Source organism: Elaeis guineensis, chromosome 13 (genome assembly GCF_000442705.2).
Source record: "Elaeis guineensis isolate ETL-2024a chromosome 13, EG11, whole genome shotgun sequence".
In the NCBI taxonomy this organism is placed as follows: Eukaryota; Viridiplantae; Streptophyta; class Magnoliopsida; order Arecales; family Arecaceae; genus Elaeis; species Elaeis guineensis.
The window spans coordinates 75071518-75093207 of record NC_026005.2 but is presented as its reverse complement, the minus strand read 5'-3'; the positions used below and the strand labels follow the sequence as shown (position 1 = coordinate 75093207).

Genomic DNA, 21690 nt, shown 5'->3' with positions numbered 1-21690 from the left:
CTCGCTTGTCTCCTCCTTCCCCACCTCCTCCACCTTCTTCATCGAACTCATCCTGCCACCATCGTCAGCTCCTCCACCCAACTCACCCCGCCATCACTACCACTTCTTTCCTTTCCTTTCTATCGCTACCACCACCGACCTCCCCTCTTTGCCCGTCTCCTCCTCCACCTCCTCCTAGACCGCACTCACCCCGCCACCCTACCACCTCCTCGTCCACCGAACTCACCCTGCCATCGGCATCACTTCCTCCCTTTTCTTTCCCTTGTCACCACCATCGACCTCTTCTTCATCCAGCTCCTCCACCTCCTCCCCACCTCCCCCACCATCCGCAAACTGATGAAAAACCAGCAGCGATAGAAAGACCGATAGAGAGACCGATACTGGCAAAGAGGCGACATAGTGAGGAATAAAATTTTGATCGAAATATCGTAAGATCACAAGTGGGGGCTGCTGAAGAAAATAAATAAATAAATAAAATCTGAGTTAAACCAACTTTGGATCTGTCTGATTTAGTTCAACCAAATTAGAATACTTTTCAGAAGAAAAAAAAAATAACATCATCATAAGAACCCTGATGTAATGGACGGTTAGGACTTTTTGCATCAATTTATTAAAAATAATAAAAGAGCACCCCATAGAAATTAACTCATAAAATCACAAAATAACCCACTGAATCAGTTTTTAGGGTTTAGATGTAAAAAGCCAGCAAGAACTTTTCTACACAGGCATCTAAAGTCCGAGTATTTGGTAACCTATTTGCTAACCAGCTCTAGGCAAGGACAACTATGATCTCATAACTCACCTATTGCTTGTGGGGAAAAACGATTTCTGCCATTAATCCTACCGATGTGATACGCATACCACCACATTAGAGAACAAATATTATAAATGACAGCCCCCGATTTAATTAATACATAAAATATACACATTTCTGCTTTGTTGGTGCTTTCTATGCACCAATCTCTAAGATCACCCAAAACCTCGCTCTCCCCCGGTGTCAAACAAAGCATGAACCAGCAATTTTAACTTCGCTATGATCACACCCAACAATGATCATTGCCACCTGATGAACAAAATTGCGATCCCATCATTGGGAACGATTGCATGATTAAACCTTGACATCTTCGAGCTCTGAGATACCAAACTGATTCTCACTGATGATTTGAAGCATATGTCTAGCTATCTCGATGCCAGGAACTAACAAAAGCATGTATGGGCTATGATGGGAAGAATATAGGATTAGCTATGGAACCTTGGAGCCTTGAGAAGATATACACTCTTCACAAACCCCTTACCCACTTCTCCGACTTCTCTTAGAATATCTGTTCGGTCTCTCCTAATCTCATCACCTTCATCTCGACCACGTTTCTGCAAGAAGCAAAAAATCTGACAAAATTTGATCTACCTTCCAATAGCCCCATGCAATAACCGCACAAGGAGGATGAGATAATTGAACAAGAAAATGGTCTATTGTTAAGAATAGCACTTGATGCCATAAGGAGGAATTAGATATTCAACCGATTCCAAATAACATGAAAGGGAGCACAGCATTTTTTTGGTTAGTTCTACCAGCGATGATGTAAATTCTCCATTAAATGATCCAGTTACCTTTGAATCCCTCTTCTCCCATGTCAGACCAATTGCATCACCTCCAAGAGAATCACACCACACATTGAAGGTGTCCGGAAACTCCCTCTGTTAATTGATTAAACAATATAAATTTCTTTTCCCATCAAATGGATTGAACTTTGGTAGCTAAACAGTGACATGTTTACCTTCAGGTCCTCCAAAAGATATCTAACTGGATCAAAGTTGGCCATCAGCTTCTTCCTTGCATCTTCCAAGCTTTTCAGTGCACCCCCAAGTGACATGTAGGGATGGAAACCCTTGCTTGCTCTTCCCCAAATTACATGCTTTCCTGCAAGGTTGTCACCAAGTATCTTGCTTTAGAAAGAAGAGCAATAAGACCACACTAGGGATTGAGCAAGTCAATAAACCAACCATTATTAATTTCAGCTGGGAAAAGAAGGCTTCGAGGATAAGAAAGTTTATCTCGATGGAGAAGAACCTCGGCATCATAGTTATTCAAAGGAGTCCGGAACAGACACTATGACCAAATACGGAAGTAATAAGATGAAATGATTATTGTAATCCACTGAAATCAGTCGAAGTATGGAAATCAGGTGTCACCTCCCATGTGTAAGGGCCATTATGACCCTGAAGGATCAGATTGGTCAAAAGGTCTGCACTGCTTCGGGCATAAGAAACAATCCGCTTGAGCACCTTCTCCACAAAAAAAAAGTTGTGCCAAGGATCAATGTCTAAATTAGCATCACATGCACTCAAGTAAATATAAAAGAAATAATTTGATAGAATTTTAGTGACTTGACATGATCATGGACCATGCATAGAATGTTGTGGTACAGTGATGTTTTAAAAGTCTAAATGAAAGGACAGAGAACGGTAGAAGGTGCCAACTATCGTGAAGAGCAATTTTTTATGCACTGCGTGCGATGTATTAAATGTATACTCTAGAAGCGAGAGTGGCCAACATATGTAAAATTTTTTAAGGACATATTTTGTAATATTGATTTATAAATTAATAAAATTGAGTTTCTTTCCATTCATATCTGTGTTTATTAAGTATTTATGAATTGTCCATTGAATTAATAGGTATAATGACGCATATTCTCAAAAATTGAGAATTTGAGACATGTGTCGTTAACAATTAATTCATAAACTGCTTCCGATTATAAGATCATCACGGAGATGGTGCTTAATCCGAAGAGATTGGTGCATGATCACTTCCTTAGAGTAGATGGATCTTGAATCTACGGTGTGGAGACATCGGAGCGAGAGTGTAAGTGCTTGTTAGGAACAAGGATACTTAACATGATCAAAAATGAGGAGTCACTAGGATGTCCACCTTCTCATCAGTGTCTAACTCGATGCTGCGATAATGTGTCTAATTCTTTGATCTGTAGTATCTCGGTTATTCACAGTGAGATTGCTGAAATTTGACTATATCATAACTCGATCTTCTAGCCATACGGAGCCTTGAGGTGTATGTTGGCTGCAATAGACTCATTGTAAAAATAGGATGTGCACCAAGATAAGATCTATCGACCTCGATAGATGAGTAGTCCTATGTAGAATAAACTATTTCAAAAATTTATAGGTACCGCATTGATAGATGACTGAAGGCTCTTTGTTTATTCTAGCCATCTACATAGGTATTGATAAATACTTTATTCTTATATCTATTTATCCATCACTCATATAATATGTCCATCACTCATATTTATCAAAAATATTTATCCATCACTCATATATGTCCATTTACTCATCTCTTTAGAATAAATAGTTTATTCTAGCCCAAACTGGTGTACCCTTTGTTTGTCTATCCCCGTACAACAAATAATGTTGGGTTTAAAGCAGAAAACACGAACAGCAGGAGGAACAGCAAATTCAACCTCATGACTGTAGCCCAATTTTAAGAACAGTTGGCGACCTTCTGCTTCAGTTCTTGCTCTAAACCCAACTCCCACAATCTTTAGAAACCAAAAGAATTTGGCTTCCATCTACAATTTCTGGAAGCTTGGCCTGTCATAGAAATACAAATTAATAAAATGTCCATCTGAAGCTACAGGCATGTGTAAAATAACACCAATTTGCTACATGATCTGCAGACTTTTCATCAAGGATTTTGACACTAACCTTTGACAGATAAAGAAACCAGATTTATTACCTATTTTGATTGCTACCATCACCAACGACTTTTAAAATCAACTCTCAAAAAAGACAAAAAAAATTAAACAACATGAATAGCTGACCGGCTTCATGCCCTTGAGAGAAGAGCAACTATTAACCACCATTTTTCTAGTTCAATATATTCACAACATGTTTGCTGATGTTAAAAATAAAAGTGAACCAAGCAAAACAAACGAATTTCACAAGCATGATACATGGACTAGTTTAAGTGAAAATTGATATTGTTTAAAACCAATAACTAAAGTGAAGGAATATAACAAAAAAAAAATGATGTCATCATATCGAAAATACCTTATTTTCTGCTTGGGAGGTCAAGATCTTTGTTTGGCACTATCCAGAAATCAAGTTGTTATGAAGGATAAACTTGAGCAAAAAAATCTCATTTTTTGGTCCGATACCAAATCCTGTAATATATAAGATGAGACAGCAGATTATATCTTTTCCTAGAGTTGCTTCACTCTTTCGTTGCAGAAAGATCTCCTCAGAGCGTGGAGTTTAAACCTAAGGGGATTGAATTTAGAAGCGCTGGTCACATTGAAGGGAATGAAATGTGAGCAGCAATGTGAGAGGAGTTGGACATGGCTGCTGCAACTTTGCTTTGAAGTGTATGTCTTGAAAGAAATGGGCAAGAGTTCAAGGCTGTTAAGTACAGTAGAAACAAAGTCTAGAGAGGAATGTGGATCCTTCTTCATAGATTTCAGTCCTTAAAAGACAAGGAGCATTCAAAGGTTATCGAGGTGATGGAGGCGTCCAATCCATATTGTGGCCTCTGCTGGATCTGTTATTGAGCCCTTCCCTATCAGCTATTAGCTCCCAATTCTATTATTCCCCCCCTGCTACTTTCAGCTTTTATTCCTTGCCTTCATTTCATGTTCTTGACCCTATATGGGGTCTGAGTGGTGCTAATATGAGGACAGTGACACAACAACTCAAATAAGATTGATCTTGACTGGATGACTTAGGATGAGACAACAATAATCTGGAAGTGATATATCATCTCTAAAGTACTGACTATTAAAATTCATATATTTTTGGAGATCTCTAGTCTATGCATCCAGTGATCAAAAAAGAACTATTTAAATAACACAAACAATATATGTTTTTTTGGACCATTGGATGCACAGACCAGGAATCTCTAAATCACATAATTTTTTGATAGTATGTAGCTTAGAAAAGATAAATCATGTCCAATGACTCGGATCATTGATGTCAAACTCTCGATCATCCGGTTTGGATCAATCTTATTAGGACTGTCGTGTGGACGCCCACATATTAGCTCTACTCTTAGGATCTTCTCTACTTCAATGTAATAGGCTAATGATCTTATGAGTTCGATATGTTACCATCAAGAATCATAGCATTAATATCAAATTGGAATTTCTAATATGCAATTAAACCATCAGTTTTCCTTAAAAAAAAATCATCAGTTAATATATGGCCCCAAAATGATTATGAGCCAAAATCATAATAAAGAACCATGAAAGTTTTGGATGAGAAACATAACAATGATCTTCTAAGTAACATTCTTATCACTGACACCACATCTACCCTTAGAAAATTAATTAATTTTTCCCTTAGAGTTCTAAAAATAATATTTCAATTCTCTAATCCGATCAATGTAGTGACATTCTAGGCATGAGTGTATGTGATTCGGTGTCCAAAAAAATTTGCAAGGCAAACAATCACTGCGGTATAAACTATATCGTAACAATCTTCTCGAAATGCTTTCATTCCATGAACAAACATAATCAATTTTTTAAATCAAAAAAAGATCAAAAATTAAAAATAATGGAAACTAAAAAACATATATCCGAAGTCTGAGAGAGGGCAAGCTTACCACGAGTGGAGCTGCGATCCACGATCGGAGGGTGGTCGTATGGCGGTCGGTCCTTGGGGGTGAAGGGCGGAGGAAACGAAGCGGTGGGAGACGGAAGTTAGGGTTACGGGTTTTCTGGGGGAAGAACGCACGTGCCGTCTATACACGATATAAGGCGGTAACGATTTGCCGAGTTCTTAACATGCTCACACTTTGCAAACCAATGATCGGATCTGATCTCGAGGACTCACGAATCTTAACGGAGTCCATGAACTAAATAGAAGCGCACCAGGATGCGCCGTTAAGCTTCTCGCCGACCACTAATTGCTTTCACAGCAACCATCTCCTCTCGGGCTCTCGAGAGCTCGATCCCTCGCTTCTTCTTCTCTTCCCTTTCTTTATTCTCCGCAAAAAAAAAAAAAAAAAAAACAAAAGCAAAGGGAAAGAAAGGAGAAACGAGTAAAGAGATGGCATCGAACCCTCCTCTTCCCTCCTTCAAGGTTTGTTTTCAGAAATTTAACAATTTCTTTGACCAGATTATCGCGGTTTATCTCTGGTCTCGTAAGATTATTTCGACTGATTTTTTTCTCGTTTAAAAAATTTTCTTGAGACATATAGATAAGAATATCAATAATATTGGATTCTCTTAGCTGTATCATTATTTTTAAATTTTTCGTGGACTCCGCGAAGATGTTTCATCATTTAGTTTCGGAAGATTAATTTAATGTGATTGCTGCTGCAGATAATCTTGGGTTCGTCGTCGGTGGCTCGCCGTCATATTTTAGCTGAGATGGGATATGATTTCGAAGTCATGGTTTGTTTCTGGAGAACATTTTGTAGTTCTAAGTGTTGGATTTTTAAAGCTAAGTTGGTTTGTGGTTCAGACTGCAGACATTGATGAGAAGAGTATTCGGAGGGAGAAGCCGGAAGAATTAGTGATGGTTCTTGCCGAGGCAAAGGTAGGTCATTTTTTTCATCAAGAGACTTGAATGCATGATTCCATCAAGAAAATAAAAGGATACAGAGAAATAACATCATTGTGGCACTAGGCTTGATGATAATGGTTATATTGTGCAGGTTAAACTCAATCTCTCATCGAAGTCTAGGGCCATGGATATATCAAAGTTTTATATTCAAAGAAAGTACAATAAGTGGTTGATACTTGCGTTTAGTTATGTTTCTTGCAAGTAGTAATAAGTCGTGAGTAGCCATGGATAATATCTTAACTAGTAGCCTTTTGATGTGTATGCGAATTATTAAATATTTTTTTTTACCATAGATTAGGTTGTAATGATTCATGTAGTTTAAAATTTTTTGGTTCATTTGTTAGCTTGTATAAGAATTTCATAGATATAAGAATTAAGGAGGTCTAGAAAATCGAAAATAAATGCATACTCTCATTGATCTTAATACAATGCTGATGAAAAAGGGAAAAGAAACTCCATCTATATCATGTCTGAATAAAAATGTATCTGATGGTATAATAGTGAGCATTTTTTTGAAATAACTGTTGGAAAATTATGCTTCCATATCATGCTGCTTTGAACTGTGTTTGCAGCTTCTACTGCAATTGACCTGGGAAAAAACTTGTGCTGGTAGTCTCTTGGCAGTTCAATGAGAGATTTGAGAGGAGTATGCTGCACACTCCCCCCCTCCCCAACAACACACACAAAAAAAAAAAAAAAAGAGAAAAATCTAAACGAAGGAAAAGGCAAAAACAAGATATATTAAATTGAGATGGACATAAATTGAGGGCAAAGTTAGCGATGTTAAGAGTTCAGAAGTTTTTTCATGTTCACCTTGTTGTTTCACCATAGAATTTCTTCATGGTTGACTCTTGTTTTAGGAAAAGGACATCAGTCAATTATAAAGTATTAAAGTTTCTGGTTCATGATCAAGGGTCATTAAATGACCATGACTTATATGCTTGACCTTAGGATTCTAAGCATAAGGCCATGATTATGGGTGCCGGTCAAATTATGATTTATGAAAGGCCTGTAGTCTCTAAATCCCTTTGTACATTTTCGATTCTTATCCATTTGAATGAAGCAGAAGATAATCTGATGATATTTGCTCTAAGACAGGTCTGGCAAAGTGCTACTTTTTTCTTAAGATTCAGTTACTATATCATGGATAGACTTTTTTCACTGGTCTCTTTTTTGGGGAAAAAAAGGAAAAATAGTCGGTTGATGAAAGCTAGCAGACAATGCTTCTATATTTGCTTCAATTTTTCAACACAATTAATGCAAATGGTTCTCATTGGTTTTAGCATGGCATTCACCTTGACTTTACATCTTGCTTTTGCTGATGTGAAATTTCTTTTCAGGCTGATGCTATCATATCCAGGATCCAAATTACAGATTACAGAGAACAGGATGCTGTACCGACACTCTTAATAACTTCTGATATAGTATGTCTCAATTCCTTCATTGTGCCTACCCTTTTGAGTCAATAGCATGAATCTTCAGTTTCTCACTCTTTGTTGTGCCATTTGCTTTGTAATCTCTGCATACTAATAAATTTATGTGCTGACCGGTACTCAATAATTCTACTCATCTTTCAACTGTAAATTGTGATTGAATAGCAAAGCACTTTTTTCTTTTTGTTTTTACAAAAATATAAGAGCATGCTCACAAGGAGCAACACATGTTTCTGTGGAGATAGCTTAGATACAAATGATAGAATGGTGTATTTCCTACTGAAAAAATGCTGGACATTTTAGGAAACACTCTCAACTTCCAACTAAAAAGTTAAGAGGTACTTAATCAGTAGGGGAACTATTTGATTTTAGTTGTATATTTTGTCTTCTTGGATAGTGTGCCAAGATCTGAACCTACCAGAATTTCGTTTTAGAAGAAGGAAACTATTGCAAAATTTGAGTATAATAAGGACCCATGGCTTTTATAATTTCTGCTAGAAATGGTTATATTCATAAGTTTCAAATCCTTAACATGGTTATTACACTTCTATATCTTTTGTTGTTTATAAACTAATATTAGAGTACTCCATATTCTATTTTCATGATATTTTTTTCCCTAATATGTAATGAATGTTGGCTTTATTATCGTACATGTTTCTGTTTAGAATTTATTGTGAAACAATGAAGTCCACAGCTATGTTAATGACATCAAAAAGTAGCTAGAGCAACAAATTACTGGAACACTTACACCAGGTTAAGCTCAGTGCTCTGTTACCAAGAGTATCATCAAAGCCTTGGGTCCTAAATTGTGAAGGCTGGTTTCTTCTTCTACTAACCATCAAACTTTCTGTTAGCAGGTTATGAGTTATTGCAATGGTTTGGTCTGGTAGGTCCTCTATGAAGTGTGGTCTGTAACAGGCTTTTGTACATCTTTATAATCTGTAGGCAGTAATGCATGGTATCCTAAGGCTTTCACCTTGAAGAGTTTTCACCTTGAAGAGTTTAGTAGCATATTTTGAAGAGGGACTCAGGTTTATATGCATCTGCATTTTGGTTTATGCACAGGGATTATACAAGGCTAATCCTTGCATGACATAGTTTTGCGTATCTATTGTTGTTGTTGTTCATTCACAAGTAATGCCATTTGAAATGGGAAGTATATTGATAACTCTCTTGAAGTATTTATTGTAAAATTGAATTTATTTGATCATAACCAATTACTAAGTTGTAATTAATTTGGAGGTTGTGGTCCATGAAGGGATAATCAGAGAAAAGCCAACCAGCAAGGAAGAAGCTCGTCAGTTCCTGAAAGGTTCACTTAAGGATTTGTACATTGTCATTTGATGGTTCAATTGCTTATGGATTCAGCTTTTGTATGTCATATTTATACCTTAACTGTTTGCAGGCTATTCTGGGGATCATGTATCAACTGTAGGATCAGTAGTTGTTACCAATCTTAAGACAGGGAGGAGATATGGAGGCTTGGATAAAGCTGAGGTATTTGTGGTGCAAAATGATTTAATTGGCAGTTTATCTTGCACCTCAGTATGCAAAATAAATTTTAATTGCACTTACTTTTTTTGGCCTTTTAGCTCAAATATATGAAGCCTTGTAAATAACTGTAAAATTTTTATGTTCTGGTGAGAAAATAAGCGATTACTATAATTAATCATATTAAGGGGAAAGAAATACTGATACATGATTCAAAATTTTTAATTCCTGGATTTCCATGCATTCATATAGTAGTATATATTGCACTTCTATCAGTACTTTCTTTCCTAACAGTGGTAGAAATGTTGCTACATTTAAGAATGACTGATCTGATACCTCTCTGGCATCTCCTTGCAGGTATATTTCCACGATATTCCAGATGAGATCATTGAGAACCTGGTATTTTCTTCTCTTGGTTATATAAGCCATTTGTTCAGAATACACTTTTCCTTTCGAAAGCCACATAACACTTATCAAGTAGTTCTGCAGATAGTCCATGTCTGATGCCTGCATTATTTTATATAGAATAGTAGTAGTATGAATCTAGGTCACACATAGATGTGACTATCTGATCCTGATGTGCTGCTATTTTAATGTTCAGTCTTAGACTGATAAGTTCCCTCATGCTGGGGAGATTTATTTTTCAAGGAAAATTGGGGGGAATACCTAAAGATGGCAAATCAGAAAAAAAAAAAAAAATGCATTGGAGTTTCATTTTGAGTCATCAATCCTTTTTTTTTTTTGATCTTCAAGAGTTTGCTCTTGCTGCATCAGCTGTAGCTTGGGTTTTTTTGGTGCATAAACCAGTTTTTTTGGTTAAATTTTCTCAGATTGATGAGGGGGTTGTATTCAGAGTCGCGGGTGGCTTACTGCTAGAACATCCATTGACTCTGCCATTTGTTGAAGCAGTGGTTAGTAGTACTATGATCCCGATTATTCCTTTTTTGTTTGACAAAATTTCTCATTAATATATGAAGAAAATATTCTCAATCATGAAAGAAGTGCTCGTTTGCTCGTGCAGGTAGGTGCCACCGATAGTGTGATGGGGCTCCCCAAGGCTCTTACGGAAAAGCTCATTCGGGAGGCTCTTTTGGCTGAGTTATAGTCTACTGTTAAGTCTTTTATATGGTACAATTTATTTGCATGACAGCAGCCCCTGTGACCCGATTCTTTGCATCATGAAAACTTCTTCATGTTCACAGTAATTCTTTCACGTTTTTAGCATATTGTTGGTGTAAGTACCATATTACCTCATCAGTTATAAATACTCTTCTCACTATTTTAAGCTTATTTATGCGAAAGTTCAGCAATGGAATTAGAAGAGACATAGATCGTTGAAAAACATATGGTTTTGTCTACTAAAGAAGAATGTTTGGTTTTATCTTTATTTCATTTATATGGATTTACTAAACTTGGTATAAATCGTGACAAAAGTTCCTGATTAATATCAATATGCTCTCTCTCTCTCTTATGCATTTGAGGGATTTCATCTTCTTGCGGAAAACTCATTTCTTCCTCGAATGAGGAATCATAGACACATAAGCAGTCTATATGCATGTATAGACATGCATGCATTAGACTCATGGGAAAATTTATGAATTGGATATCTGGCCTTTTTAACTTAGACGAAATTGTGGAAGGAGAAAGTGTTGCCTGAATCAAAACCACTAGTTACAAAAAAGAAGGGCAAGGAAATGCAGCTTGGTCAATATTTGTATCTGCCCTACAATTTAAAATCCATGTACATATCCATACCTATTTCGGATAAGGTCAGGTTGGGTAAAATAGATGATGCAGGTTGGATTAGATCGGATAAAAAGAATGGATTGAATCGGAATGAGATATTCATCATGCAAATATTTTTAAATAATTATAATTTTAAAAAATAAATTAAAATTAAAATTATATCGGATAAAAAATGAAGAGGTATATCATCATCCGCACCTAATTCGTGTCTACTTTAAGTTTTTTATTTTTTTCTATAACCTATATCCATCCCAAGAATGGATCAGATTGGATATCTCGACCAGCTGCAGTTGCCATTCCTCTCTGTCTTTTATTCAAAGATGTCTTTTGGTGTCGTAAGCATTGTCCCCCTTGAGACGCGGCAGCTTAAAAATGGCAGAAATTTGTGCGCATCCACTTTTTGATCTAAAGCATAGAATAGAATCATGTTTTTCTTTTTGGGTAAAGAGAATCATGGTTGAAAAGAAGGGGTTTCTAAGTGAGTGCATGAGAGAGATTATTCCTCATGAAATGCTTGGAATTCCTTTGCTAGATTCCTTTATGTTGCACCAATCAGTATGTTGCTTACGTTGCAGATTTTACCAACATCAAGACGTGTAAACAGTAGCAACATTCATGAAACAACGGGAACATTCACGATTCTCCCGTACCAGGTGGGTGGTTGAATGCGCGCCACCCTTTTTTTTTGGTGCAGTATATCAAGCAAGTGGTCTGTGCTGTGAAGTTTAGGACAGACTCATGGGTCTAAGACAGTTTTCTTATTAAAAACATAAAAATAAAATATATAAATTTATAAAAGAAAAAAATAGACACAGAATTTATGTGGTTCAGCTGAAAAATTTACGTCTATGAGCAAGACACGAGAGAAAAATTTCACTATGATAAAAAGAAAGATACAATCACTTAGAACTCTCCAAATCCTGGCCGCAATTTGATTTCCCAAACTTCTCACACAAAACTGTCGAGATTGGCAGAAAGTACAATATTTATACTGATCCGTATCGCGGGAGATGTTGCCCTCCACACCCCCCAATAAAGTCAGTGGTGGGCTTCGGGCATAGGATAGGCCCATGCCCTCCACTACCACCACAGACCTCTCAAAAAATTTCATTCAGATCGTAATGTGGGCTTTTCGAATCGGATCATAATTCGAGCCCATAAAAAATATCCAAAATTCAAGCCACATTAACAATTTTTCTCCTTGACTTAAATTTTCACTATCATCAACAAAATCATCTCAACACTCTATCTTGTCAAATGCCCTCGCAAGGGCACTACTGAGCACTACAAACACCAACCAAGTCTAGGCAATGCCTAAACTTGCTAACTGGGACTGTCTTGGTCATCATATCTGTCGGATTATCATGTGTAGAGACTTTCTGCACAATTATAGTACCTTGTGATATAATGTCCCGAATGAAGTGATATCTAACATCAATGTGTTTCGTTCGCTCATGGTACATCTGGTTCTTTGTAAGATGAATGGCATTCTGACTGTCACAAAATACTGTTGGTTTGTTTTGCATCAATCCAAGATCACTCACCAAACCCTGTAACCATATAGCTTCTTTTACTGCTTCTGCTAGAGCCATATATTCAGCTTCTGTGGTAGACAAAGCAACTGTAGTTTGCAATGTTGCCTTTCAACTGATAATACTATCAGAAAGAGTAAACAAATAATCTATCAGAGATCTCCTCTTGTCTAAGTCCCCTGCAAAATCTGAATCCACATAGCCAACAACTGAATCACTCATCTTGGCCCTATCGAATATCAGACCAACATCTGTAGTACCCTTTAAATATCTTAGAATCCATTTCACTGCTTGCCAGTGCTCTCTCCCAGAACACGCCATGTATCTACTCACAACATTGATTGCATGTGAAATGTCAGGTCGAGTACAAATCATAGCATATATGATGCTACCCACAGCACTAGAATAAGGAACACTGGACATGTGCTCCATCTCCTCATTTGTTTTAGGTGATATATCTGCAGATAACTTGAAATGGGCAGCAAACGGAATAGTTATAGGCTTAGAATTATTTATGTTGAAATGCTGAAGCACTTTCTCAACATAAGTCTGCTGAGACAAGAAAAGCTTTCCAACACTTCTGTCCCGGGTAATCTCCATTCCCAAAATCTTCTTTGCAGCACCCAAATCCTTCATCTCAAACTCATCACTCAACTGCTTTTTCAGTATATTAACTTGTGACATGCTTTTAGCAACAATAAGCATGTCATCCACATACAACAGCAAACAGATAAAAGAATCATCTGAAAGCTTTCTGTGATACACACAACTATTATATGAGCTACGGATAAAGCCATTACAAACCATGAATGTATCAAATCTTTTGTACCACTGCCTAGACGACTGTTTCAAACCATATAAAGATTTCTTAAGCAAGCAAACATGATTTTCCATACCTAGAATGACAAATCCTTCAGGCTGACTCATATAAATTTGTTCCTCCAACTCACCATGCAAAAATGTTGTCTTCACATCTAATTGCTCGAGCTCTAGATCATGAAGAGCAACCATAGCAAGAAGGACTCTGATGGAACTGTGCTTCACAACTGGAGAGAACACTTCATTGAAGTCAATCCCCTCCCTCTGAGTAAAGCCTTTAGCTACCAACCATGCCTTGTAACGAGGTGCTTCTATCCCTGGAGTGCCTTCCTTTTTCTTGAAAACCCACTTGCAGCCTACCACTTTCTGTCCCTTAGGCAATGTCACAAGCTCCCAAGTTTGATTCTTGTGAAGCGATTCAATTTCTTCACCCATAGCACCGACCCATTGATCTGCATCTGAACAAGAAATAGCTTCCCTATAATTGCTTGATTCATGCACATCAACTATCTCAGCAACTGATAAGGCATACGCAACTAGATCTGTATATGCATATCTCTGTGGAGGTCTGATCTGTCTTCTCTCCCTACCAGTTGCAATGCTATATGGCTCTTGTTGCTGTTATTCAGGTGCATCCTCTTCTTGATCAGGATCCTGCACCTCATCATCTGGATCACTGGACTGAACTGCTGAAGTATCAACCTCAAGCTTCACCTGTTCTCTGACACCGTGATCTGATTCTGATATTGACTTCTCCCTCTGACCATCCAATAAAGCAGACTCATTAAATGTCACATCCCTGCTGATTATTAACCCTGAAGACTTTGTATCATTGCACCATAACCTATAGCCTTTCACTCCAGATGCATATCCTAGAAATATGCATTTCTTTGCCCTCGGCTCAAGCTTAACATCCCTCACATGAGCATAAGCAGGACAACCAAACACTCTCAACTGAGAGTAATCAGTAGGTGACCCGGACCAGATCTCAAAAGGAGTTTTACACTCAATAGCTGTAAATGGAGATCGATTTACCAAGAAACAGGCTGTATTAATTACTTCAGCCCAGAAATCCTTTTCCAAACCTGAATGTGAGAGCATGCTTTGTGCTTTGTCACAAAGTGTTCTGTTCATGCGTTCTGCAATACCATTCTGTTGTGGTGTCCCAGTACAAGTGCGGTGTCTCACTGTACCTTCATCACTGCAGAGAGTATCGAACTCACGATTACAAAATTCCAATCCATTATCAGTTCTAAGACGTTTGACCTTCTTTTTTGTCTGCTTCTCGATCATCGTCTTCCACTTAACAAAAGTTAGAAATGCCTCATCTTTTGTTTTCAGAAAATACACTCAAACCATCCGAGAGTAATCATCAATCAAAGTCATGAAATATCTGGCACTGTTCTTGGAAGGAATTCTGTTAGGACTCCATAGATCTGAATGGATGTAATCCACTATACTTCTGGTCCTATGCACTGCCTTTTTGTTGAACTTCACCGTGGACTATTTGCCAAACACAGTGTTCACAAAAATCCATAGATTTTGTTTTCTGTCTGTCCAACAAATCTCGCTTGCTCAATACAGATAACCCTCTCTCACTCATATGACCAAGACGCAAATGCCACAGCTGAGTCTAATTCTGATTACTGCTCCTAGATGCTACTGCAACTTCCCCTGAAACTATACTTCCCTGAAGAACATACAATCCTGAAACCAAACTACCTTTCATGAGTACCATAGAGCCCTTGCACACTTTGAGAATTCCATTCTCTGCATGGTATTTGTATCCATGAGAGTCTAGTGTCCTAAGAGAAATTAGGTTCTTCTTCAGTCCTAGAATATGCCAACACTCCATAGTTCTGACAATCCCATCAAACATCTTTAATCTGATGTTACCTACACCCTCCACAGGTAATGCGTGATCATTCCCCAGAAATACTTTACCACTCATCTGTTTGTAAGTGACAAACCAATTTCTGTGTGGACACATGTGATAAGTAGCACCACTATCAAGGACCCAAGAACTCTGTCCATGATCTGAACTCACAGATAAAATTTCTCTAGCACTATCACTATCATCAGAATTATTAAACCTGTCAACAGCATTTGCAGAACTCTCTGATTGCTTCCCCCTTTTATTTTTCAACTTGGGACAATCTCTCCTGTAGTGTCCCCGCTCCCCGCACTCAAAACAGTTAGCCTTTTTCATTCTAGATTTTGATCTAGCCTTAGATTTCTTTTTGCTTGAAGAACCCTCGCTTGACTGTGTTTTTCCCTGCTCAACAAACTCTCTCCCTCAGATCTATCTCTATTATCTGAAAAATTCTTTTTCAACTCCTTCGATTTTAGTGAATTACTAATATCATCTAGTGAAATACTTTCTTTTCCATACAACAGACTATTAACAAAAGTCTCATATGAGGGTGGCAATGAACATAACACAATCAAAGCCTGATCCTCACTATCAATATCAATATCTATATTCTTCAGATCCATAATGATTGAATTAAATTCATCCAAATATTCTTTAATGGGCGTACCTTCATTCATTTTGAGATTGTACCGTCTTTTCTTCAGATAGAGATGATTTGTCAGCGATTTGACGGAATACAGCTTCTCCAATTTCTTCCACGCTTCAGATGCCGATTTTTCACTAGCAATCTCTGGTAGAACATTATCAGTGACACTTATGAAAATCGCACTCAAGGCTCTCTCCTTCAGATCGGTCTTGTCCGCCTCCTTCATACCCTCTGAAAAGTTATTCTCAACTGTCTTCCATAAACTTTGCTGAATCAAGGAAGATTTTATTTTAATCTTTCACAGACTGAAACTCGATGCTCCGTTAAACTTCTCCACCTCATACTTCGTTGAAGATGATGCCATCTGTGAACCCTAAACTGCACGCATACAACGCTCTGATACCAATTTGTTACAGTAAGCACAAAAATAGGGCACACACAGATTCGAACAATCACACAGAATAGAGAAGAGAAGAAAAACGGACACATGATTTACGTGGTTCGGCTGAAAAACCTTCATTCATAGACAAGACATGAGAGAAAAATTTCACTATGATGAAAAGAGAGATACAATCACTCAGAACTCTCCAAACTCTAGCCACAATTTGATTTTCAAAACCTCTCACACAATACTGCTAAGATTGGCAGAAAGTACAATATTTATACTGATCCGTACCACAGAGGATGTTGCCTCCCGCACCTCCCAATGAGATCAGTGGTGGATTTCGGACATAAAAATAGACCCATGCCCTCCGCTACCACCACAGACCTCTCAAAAAATTTCATTCAGATCGCAACGCAGACTTTACGGACCGGACTGAGCACCGAGCACTACTATTAACAGACAATCATTTCCATATAACATCAGGCATAGGCATGGATTATTGTTTTTTGTTTTTTGTTTTTTTGGTAATCAAAGGAGCATTTGCTTGAAAACAAAACTTCCACAGTTTGCACAGACAACTGAAAGGAAAAAGTTGGGCCTACATCCCCATACATAGATACAAAAACCTCCCCCTTCTTTATCGCAACAAGAACAAAAACCGGTCCTGACCGATCAGCACTTGTACCACCAAAACCCGACACCTGCCCACTTAACAAGGAAGGAACCAACCTAAAAAATATGAAGACAATCTTTTTGTTATTTGAAGCTTATGTCACCTCATACCACCCAGCATCAAACCCCTCCTATAGCCAGATTTGCGGCAGAACATAATATCAAAAACCAACAGGCCATGGAGGGCAGCATTTGCTTATTTATCTGCATTAAGCTTTTAGAGAGCAAACTATGAACAGCATTCCATTAGGACTACTAGAATGACAGGAACTCCAAACAACTGTGATTATCATCTTCAACAGCATCCCAATTACAGGGTTCAGCCTTGCAATTCATAAACCGTTGCTGCCATGACATGGCCATATCAGTGGCTTTGATCAAATAAAAACAGTGGATTGATCAAGCAAATCCTGTTTCGATATAGCATGATCTTGATACCTCCAAAGCTTATAATGGCCACATGTGTTTTGAATTTTCTCAAAAAAAAAAAAAAAAGAAAAAAAGAGAGCATGATTAATGTCGGAGTATCATACTGCCAACACTATGAAAATCTTCATCATCAAATAAGGGGTTAGATAGTGAACTTGCAACATAGACCAATATAAAATGATGAGTGTTCCAGTGGCTAGTGACAACAAAATCTTGACAATCATTTTCCTGCAGGTCTCTCAATGCCCCTGTATACTTGAACTAACATTGCATCTACAGTGACATAAGGCCACCAAAATCTTAAGTCATTAGCTGGAAGATTTATAGGCAACTTTGCCTACTCAAGGGCCTCCTGAATAAGTTTTTCTGTAAGAGCCTTTGGAAGTCCCATTATGCTGTCAATTGTCCCTACCTGCAACATAAATCAATCAACCCATTACCTGCAACATGCAAAATCTGATGCAATACAGGCAGGTTTTTTAACATGAAATATAATGAGGATGCAAAAAACTCACTATTGCCTCCACAAAGGTGAAGTTAATGGATGTTCTACCATCAGGCCACCAGCGACATATAGCACATCCCCCTCCTTAATCTGTAATGTATACCAACAAGCTCATTAAATTACATCGATACCAAAATAGCTAAAAATCAACCTTATCCCTATGAGAAAAATATTGAGATCATCAATTTATAGTATAAGACCGATATATATTGAGAATTATATGGCATACAAGATGCAATTACCAGGTTCTCTATGACCTCTTCTGGTATTTTGTGAAAATAAACCTGCAAGCCACACAGAAGCATTCATATACTGCCGTAAATTCGTCAGACAAAAGTGAACGTTGACAGAAACAAATCCATATTACAAACAAAACTCTGGATTCCGGTTGCATTGCATAAATTGCTGATATTTTATATTAGTATACAACCAGGTCCCTTCAATGGATTCATTAAGAAAGATGAAAAGTTACAATTCATCGTGATAACATTCCGAGAAACATGTTCATTTATCCTTTTTTTTTTTAAGCTTAAGTTTTTTCAACACTCAAGTCCACCAAACTATCGATTCTTGCTGAATGTGAATATTAAAGTTGAGATGCTACAAGTGAAATAAAAACAGTACTTCAGCTTTATCCCATCCTCCTTTTCTTGCCCTGTCTTGAGGTTTGTGACAAGTACAGATCCCACCGTGGATGCATGACCCCCAGAATACCCTGAAAATAACATCCCATGCAACAGCAAAATGAAGGCTGCACCAGAATAAGCTTCTTAGTGAAAAAGAAAGAAAAACCCTCTCCAACAAACCTTTAAGAAATTCACGTGCTTGTTCTGCACCAGATGGCTTCTCTCTAATCATCCCTCCATGGACCACAACCTTCAAGGTATAAAAATAAAATCAGCACCGATCTAGAATGTGCTTTATATAAAGCATAATATTCCATTAGAAAAGAAAAGGTAGGTCTGATGTATGCAGTTTGAGGTAATATAAACAGTTCCTTGGAATGTAAACAAAGCTGAAAATACTAAGGGTCTGTTTGGATGACTGAGTCCAAAATCCTATAGGAATCATGGCCTGGGTTTGGAGCAATACAACTGCGTAAATGAGACCCCCTGTTTTATAAATACCTACAGAACCACTGCACTGGGCTGGCTGGAATCCCCTAGGAAGGAAAAAAAAAGACCTACTGAGGTCTTTTTTCTCTCCCAATAGGATTCGGGCTGGTCCACTGCAGTGGTTGTCTGGATATTTATAAAGACAACCTAGCCCAGCATCATTTAAGTGGTTGTATTGGTCCAAACCCATGTTTCTATAGGATTTTGGGCCCAATCATCCCAACAGACCCTAATCTTTTTTTCTTTTTCATCTATTAGACTACACACGCACACACACACCCTTCATATTGATGCGAACATGAGATTTTCAAATGAAATCAAAAAGAATTAAAGGCACCGCAATAAGCAGCTGCCATCCCTTCGAGGATTATGATCACATAATGATATAATGGCAGAGGATAGTGATGTAGCAGAGTGAGAGGAGAGGTCAGGAGTTGATGATGGGAGATAAAATGTGAAAAGTTATATTGACACCTTAAGATCTCCCAATCATTGTTAAGTGAGAAAACTTTGACATCCAGATACCTCCACAAGTTTATGGTAAAACAGCAACACTGCAAAAATGATGAATAGCATAATTCGTATTGATGTTATAAACAATAAGGCCGCACTGCATTTCTTTGTGCTTAAGATCCTTTAAACAGATATAATTGCCATTCATTGGTAAGAATTTACTTACAGAATTACGTGTATTTCTTGAGCTAACAACATTTAATAGGAACATTTAATGGCAATATGTTTTGCACAAAGCGACAGTTCCTAATCAGGAGGTGTTAGGAAATAAAAGGAGTACACTGGCTTTAAGTATTTCACTAGATATGATTTAATTCAGAAGAAGGGTCTTGTACTTAAAATTGAATGCTAACTTTGTCAAAAAACCTGCTTTCATGGGGCTGTCAAGCCAGTCTTTTCCATTATTTTAATGCTCTCCTTCAGGACCTTGAAGAGGTTGAACATGGCAACCACAAAATAAGATCATTAACTTTATGTCCATTTAACTCTCCTAGATCCTTTGATGCAAATACAAATCATAAACATTGTCTCTATCAATCGATCATTTTTAGACCCTATCTTCAATATTTGTTTCATTATTCAATTCAACGTTTATCCATGTCTTCAACTTAACTATTGTTGGTACACCATCTTCTCTAACATGTACCATAGAGCCTTTCCCAAGAATCAGTAGTAAGCTCATTCATAACAAGTGTAAAGAGAATAAAGCAAAATCTATCTCGTATTCTGTCGTGCCCATTCTTTGAAGCTTCCTACATCTCCACAACAAATTTCACTAAAATCACTCAGAAACCGTAAGGTGTTTAATATTTCACCGTCATAAAGTTCTCTAATCTCTAACAGCAATTGGTTTGTTAGCATTATCACTTCTGTTGAAAACAACTTATAAATCCTCCCTCATGCTTATTCTAAAGCAATAGCAAACTTATTACTTGCAATGCTACATTGCCTCGCAATAATGATATAAGGGACAGGAAATCTCACTTGATCAGCAGTTATCAAAAGGGTCGGTTGCGTATGATCTTCTTTAAAGCCATTGCTCCGAAGCTTTGTTACAATGGCATCCGCCTGAGATGATCAAAGCATCCATTTCCAGTGTTGTTTGTCAAGTGTCATACAATTAAAAACCAGATGTGGTAAAGGTTAAGTAGTTATATCGTCGAACACCTTGACTCCAAGTGCAGTAAATTGGGTGACGTACCTTAGCTTCAGCCAGGGCCATCACCAGCTCCTCCGGCTTCTCCATTCGAATCTCCTTCTCGTCAATATCCGCAGTCTAAAAGCCGTAAAACCACGCCATTTTATCTACCTTCCGTTATTTTATTATCGTAAAACCGAGAGAGAAAAATGAGGGGTAAGAGCGTGGAGAAATAGACGAGGTGGGTAGGAATAACGACAAACCATGATCGTAAATTTGTATCCCATCTCGGCCAGTATTTGTCGGCGAGACGCCGATGACGACCCCAAAATTACCTGCCAGTATTTAAAATAATTTAAAATAAAAAAATAGATAAAGACTAGAATAATAATAATAATAATAACAAATTTCTAAAAAATACAAGAGAGGACCTTAAAAAGAGAAGCCCTCGAAGCCATCTTCTTCTCTCTGTCTCTCTCTGGAACTCGGCCCCAATAATGGAGGAGAACTTCCAACAACCAACCAGAAGCCGGCCTGTTACACTGCTCCGCGGGACAGCACATGAAAAGATAATACAAGCATACTGCCTCATGACGGGACACGAAAAGGGGACTCCAGAATTGGACAACCCATCCGACGTGCCACCTCCTTGCGCCGCACGATGCGGGACCCGCCATAAATCTGTGTCTCCTCCCGTGAGCGACACGTGTCCAACACAGCCCACGGTATAGGAGAAGCGGCAAATCCATCGAGCCTCAAAACGGAGGCGGCGCCGCAGAAGAAGGGATACGAAGAGGTGCGGCTTCACGCGATTCTTATC

At 37.9% G+C, this 21690-nt stretch overlaps 3 protein-coding genes across 4 annotated transcripts; 1 reads left to right on the top strand and 2 right to left on the bottom strand.

Moving 5' to 3' along the window:
• Positions 1-646: 646 nt before the first annotated feature.
• LOC140853182 (uncharacterized) lies at positions 647-3187 on the bottom strand. The gene is made up of 6 exons (XM_073247265.1): positions 3183-3187; positions 2191-2341; positions 2002-2107; positions 1776-1918; positions 1609-1695; positions 647-1368 (listed from the first exon to the last, which is right to left on the bottom strand). Exons 1-6 carry the CDS (start codon positions 3185-3187, stop codon positions 1240-1242), a joined length of 621 nt encoding a protein of 206 aa, XP_073103366.1. The 3' UTR covers positions 647-1239.
• A 2698-nt stretch (positions 3188-5885) lies between these two features.
• On the top strand, positions 5886-10787 carry LOC140853234 (uncharacterized). 2 transcript variants are annotated; one of them, XM_073247458.1, is made up of 9 exons: positions 5886-6087; positions 6330-6401; positions 6472-6546; positions 7914-7997; positions 9249-9318; positions 9412-9551; positions 9855-9896; positions 10328-10408; positions 10519-10787. In XM_073247458.1, the coding sequence occupies exons 1-9, from the start codon at positions 6055-6057 to the stop codon at positions 10600-10602; spliced, it is 681 nt and encodes a 226-aa protein (XP_073103559.1). In that variant the 5' UTR covers positions 5886-6054; the 3' UTR covers positions 10603-10787. The 2 variants fall into 2 exon arrangements, with proteins under 2 accessions (XP_073103559.1, XP_073103560.1); XM_073247459.1 differs by having other exon boundaries at positions 5888-6087; positions 9412-9503.
• Positions 10788-17700: 6913 nt separating this feature from the next.
• On the bottom strand, positions 17701-21484 carry LOC105055925 (uncharacterized). The gene is given in 11 exon segments (XM_010937957.4): positions 17701-18011; positions 18115-18128; positions 18131-18194; positions 18347-18388; positions 18729-18760; positions 18763-18819; positions 18911-18980; positions 20717-20800; positions 20934-21008; positions 21134-21205; positions 21302-21484. Coding segments are annotated over 11 exon segments (717 nt in total). The 5' UTR covers positions 21434-21484; the 3' UTR covers positions 17701-17936.
• Positions 21485-21690: the final 206 nt, after the last annotated feature.

What these genes read in the sequence shown, in the direction of transcription:
- LOC140853182 (XM_073247265.1), bottom strand. An exon ending in ATCTTTTGGAGGACCTGAAG is followed by an intron (nt 1,696 to 1,775) that starts GTAAACATGTCA and finishes ATCAATTAACAG; the next exon opens with AGGGAGTTTCCGGACACCTT. An exon ending in GGGAGAAGAGGGATTCAAAG is followed by an intron (nt 1,369 to 1,608) that starts GTAACTGGATCA and finishes TGCTTCTTGCAG; the next exon opens with AAACGTGGTCGAGATGAAGG.
- LOC140853234 (XM_073247458.1), top strand. Translation starts at nt 6,055, where the DNA reads ATGGCATCGAACCCTCCTCTTCCCTCCTTCAAG. An exon ending in GATATGATTTCGAAGTCATG is followed by an intron (nt 6,402 to 6,471) that starts GTTTGTTTCTGG and finishes TTTGTGGTTCAG; the next exon opens with ACTGCAGACATTGATGAGAA. An exon ending in TGCCATTTGTTGAAGCAGTG is followed by an intron (nt 10,409 to 10,518) that starts GTTAGTAGTACT and finishes TTGCTCGTGCAG; the next exon opens with GTAGGTGCCACCGATAGTGT.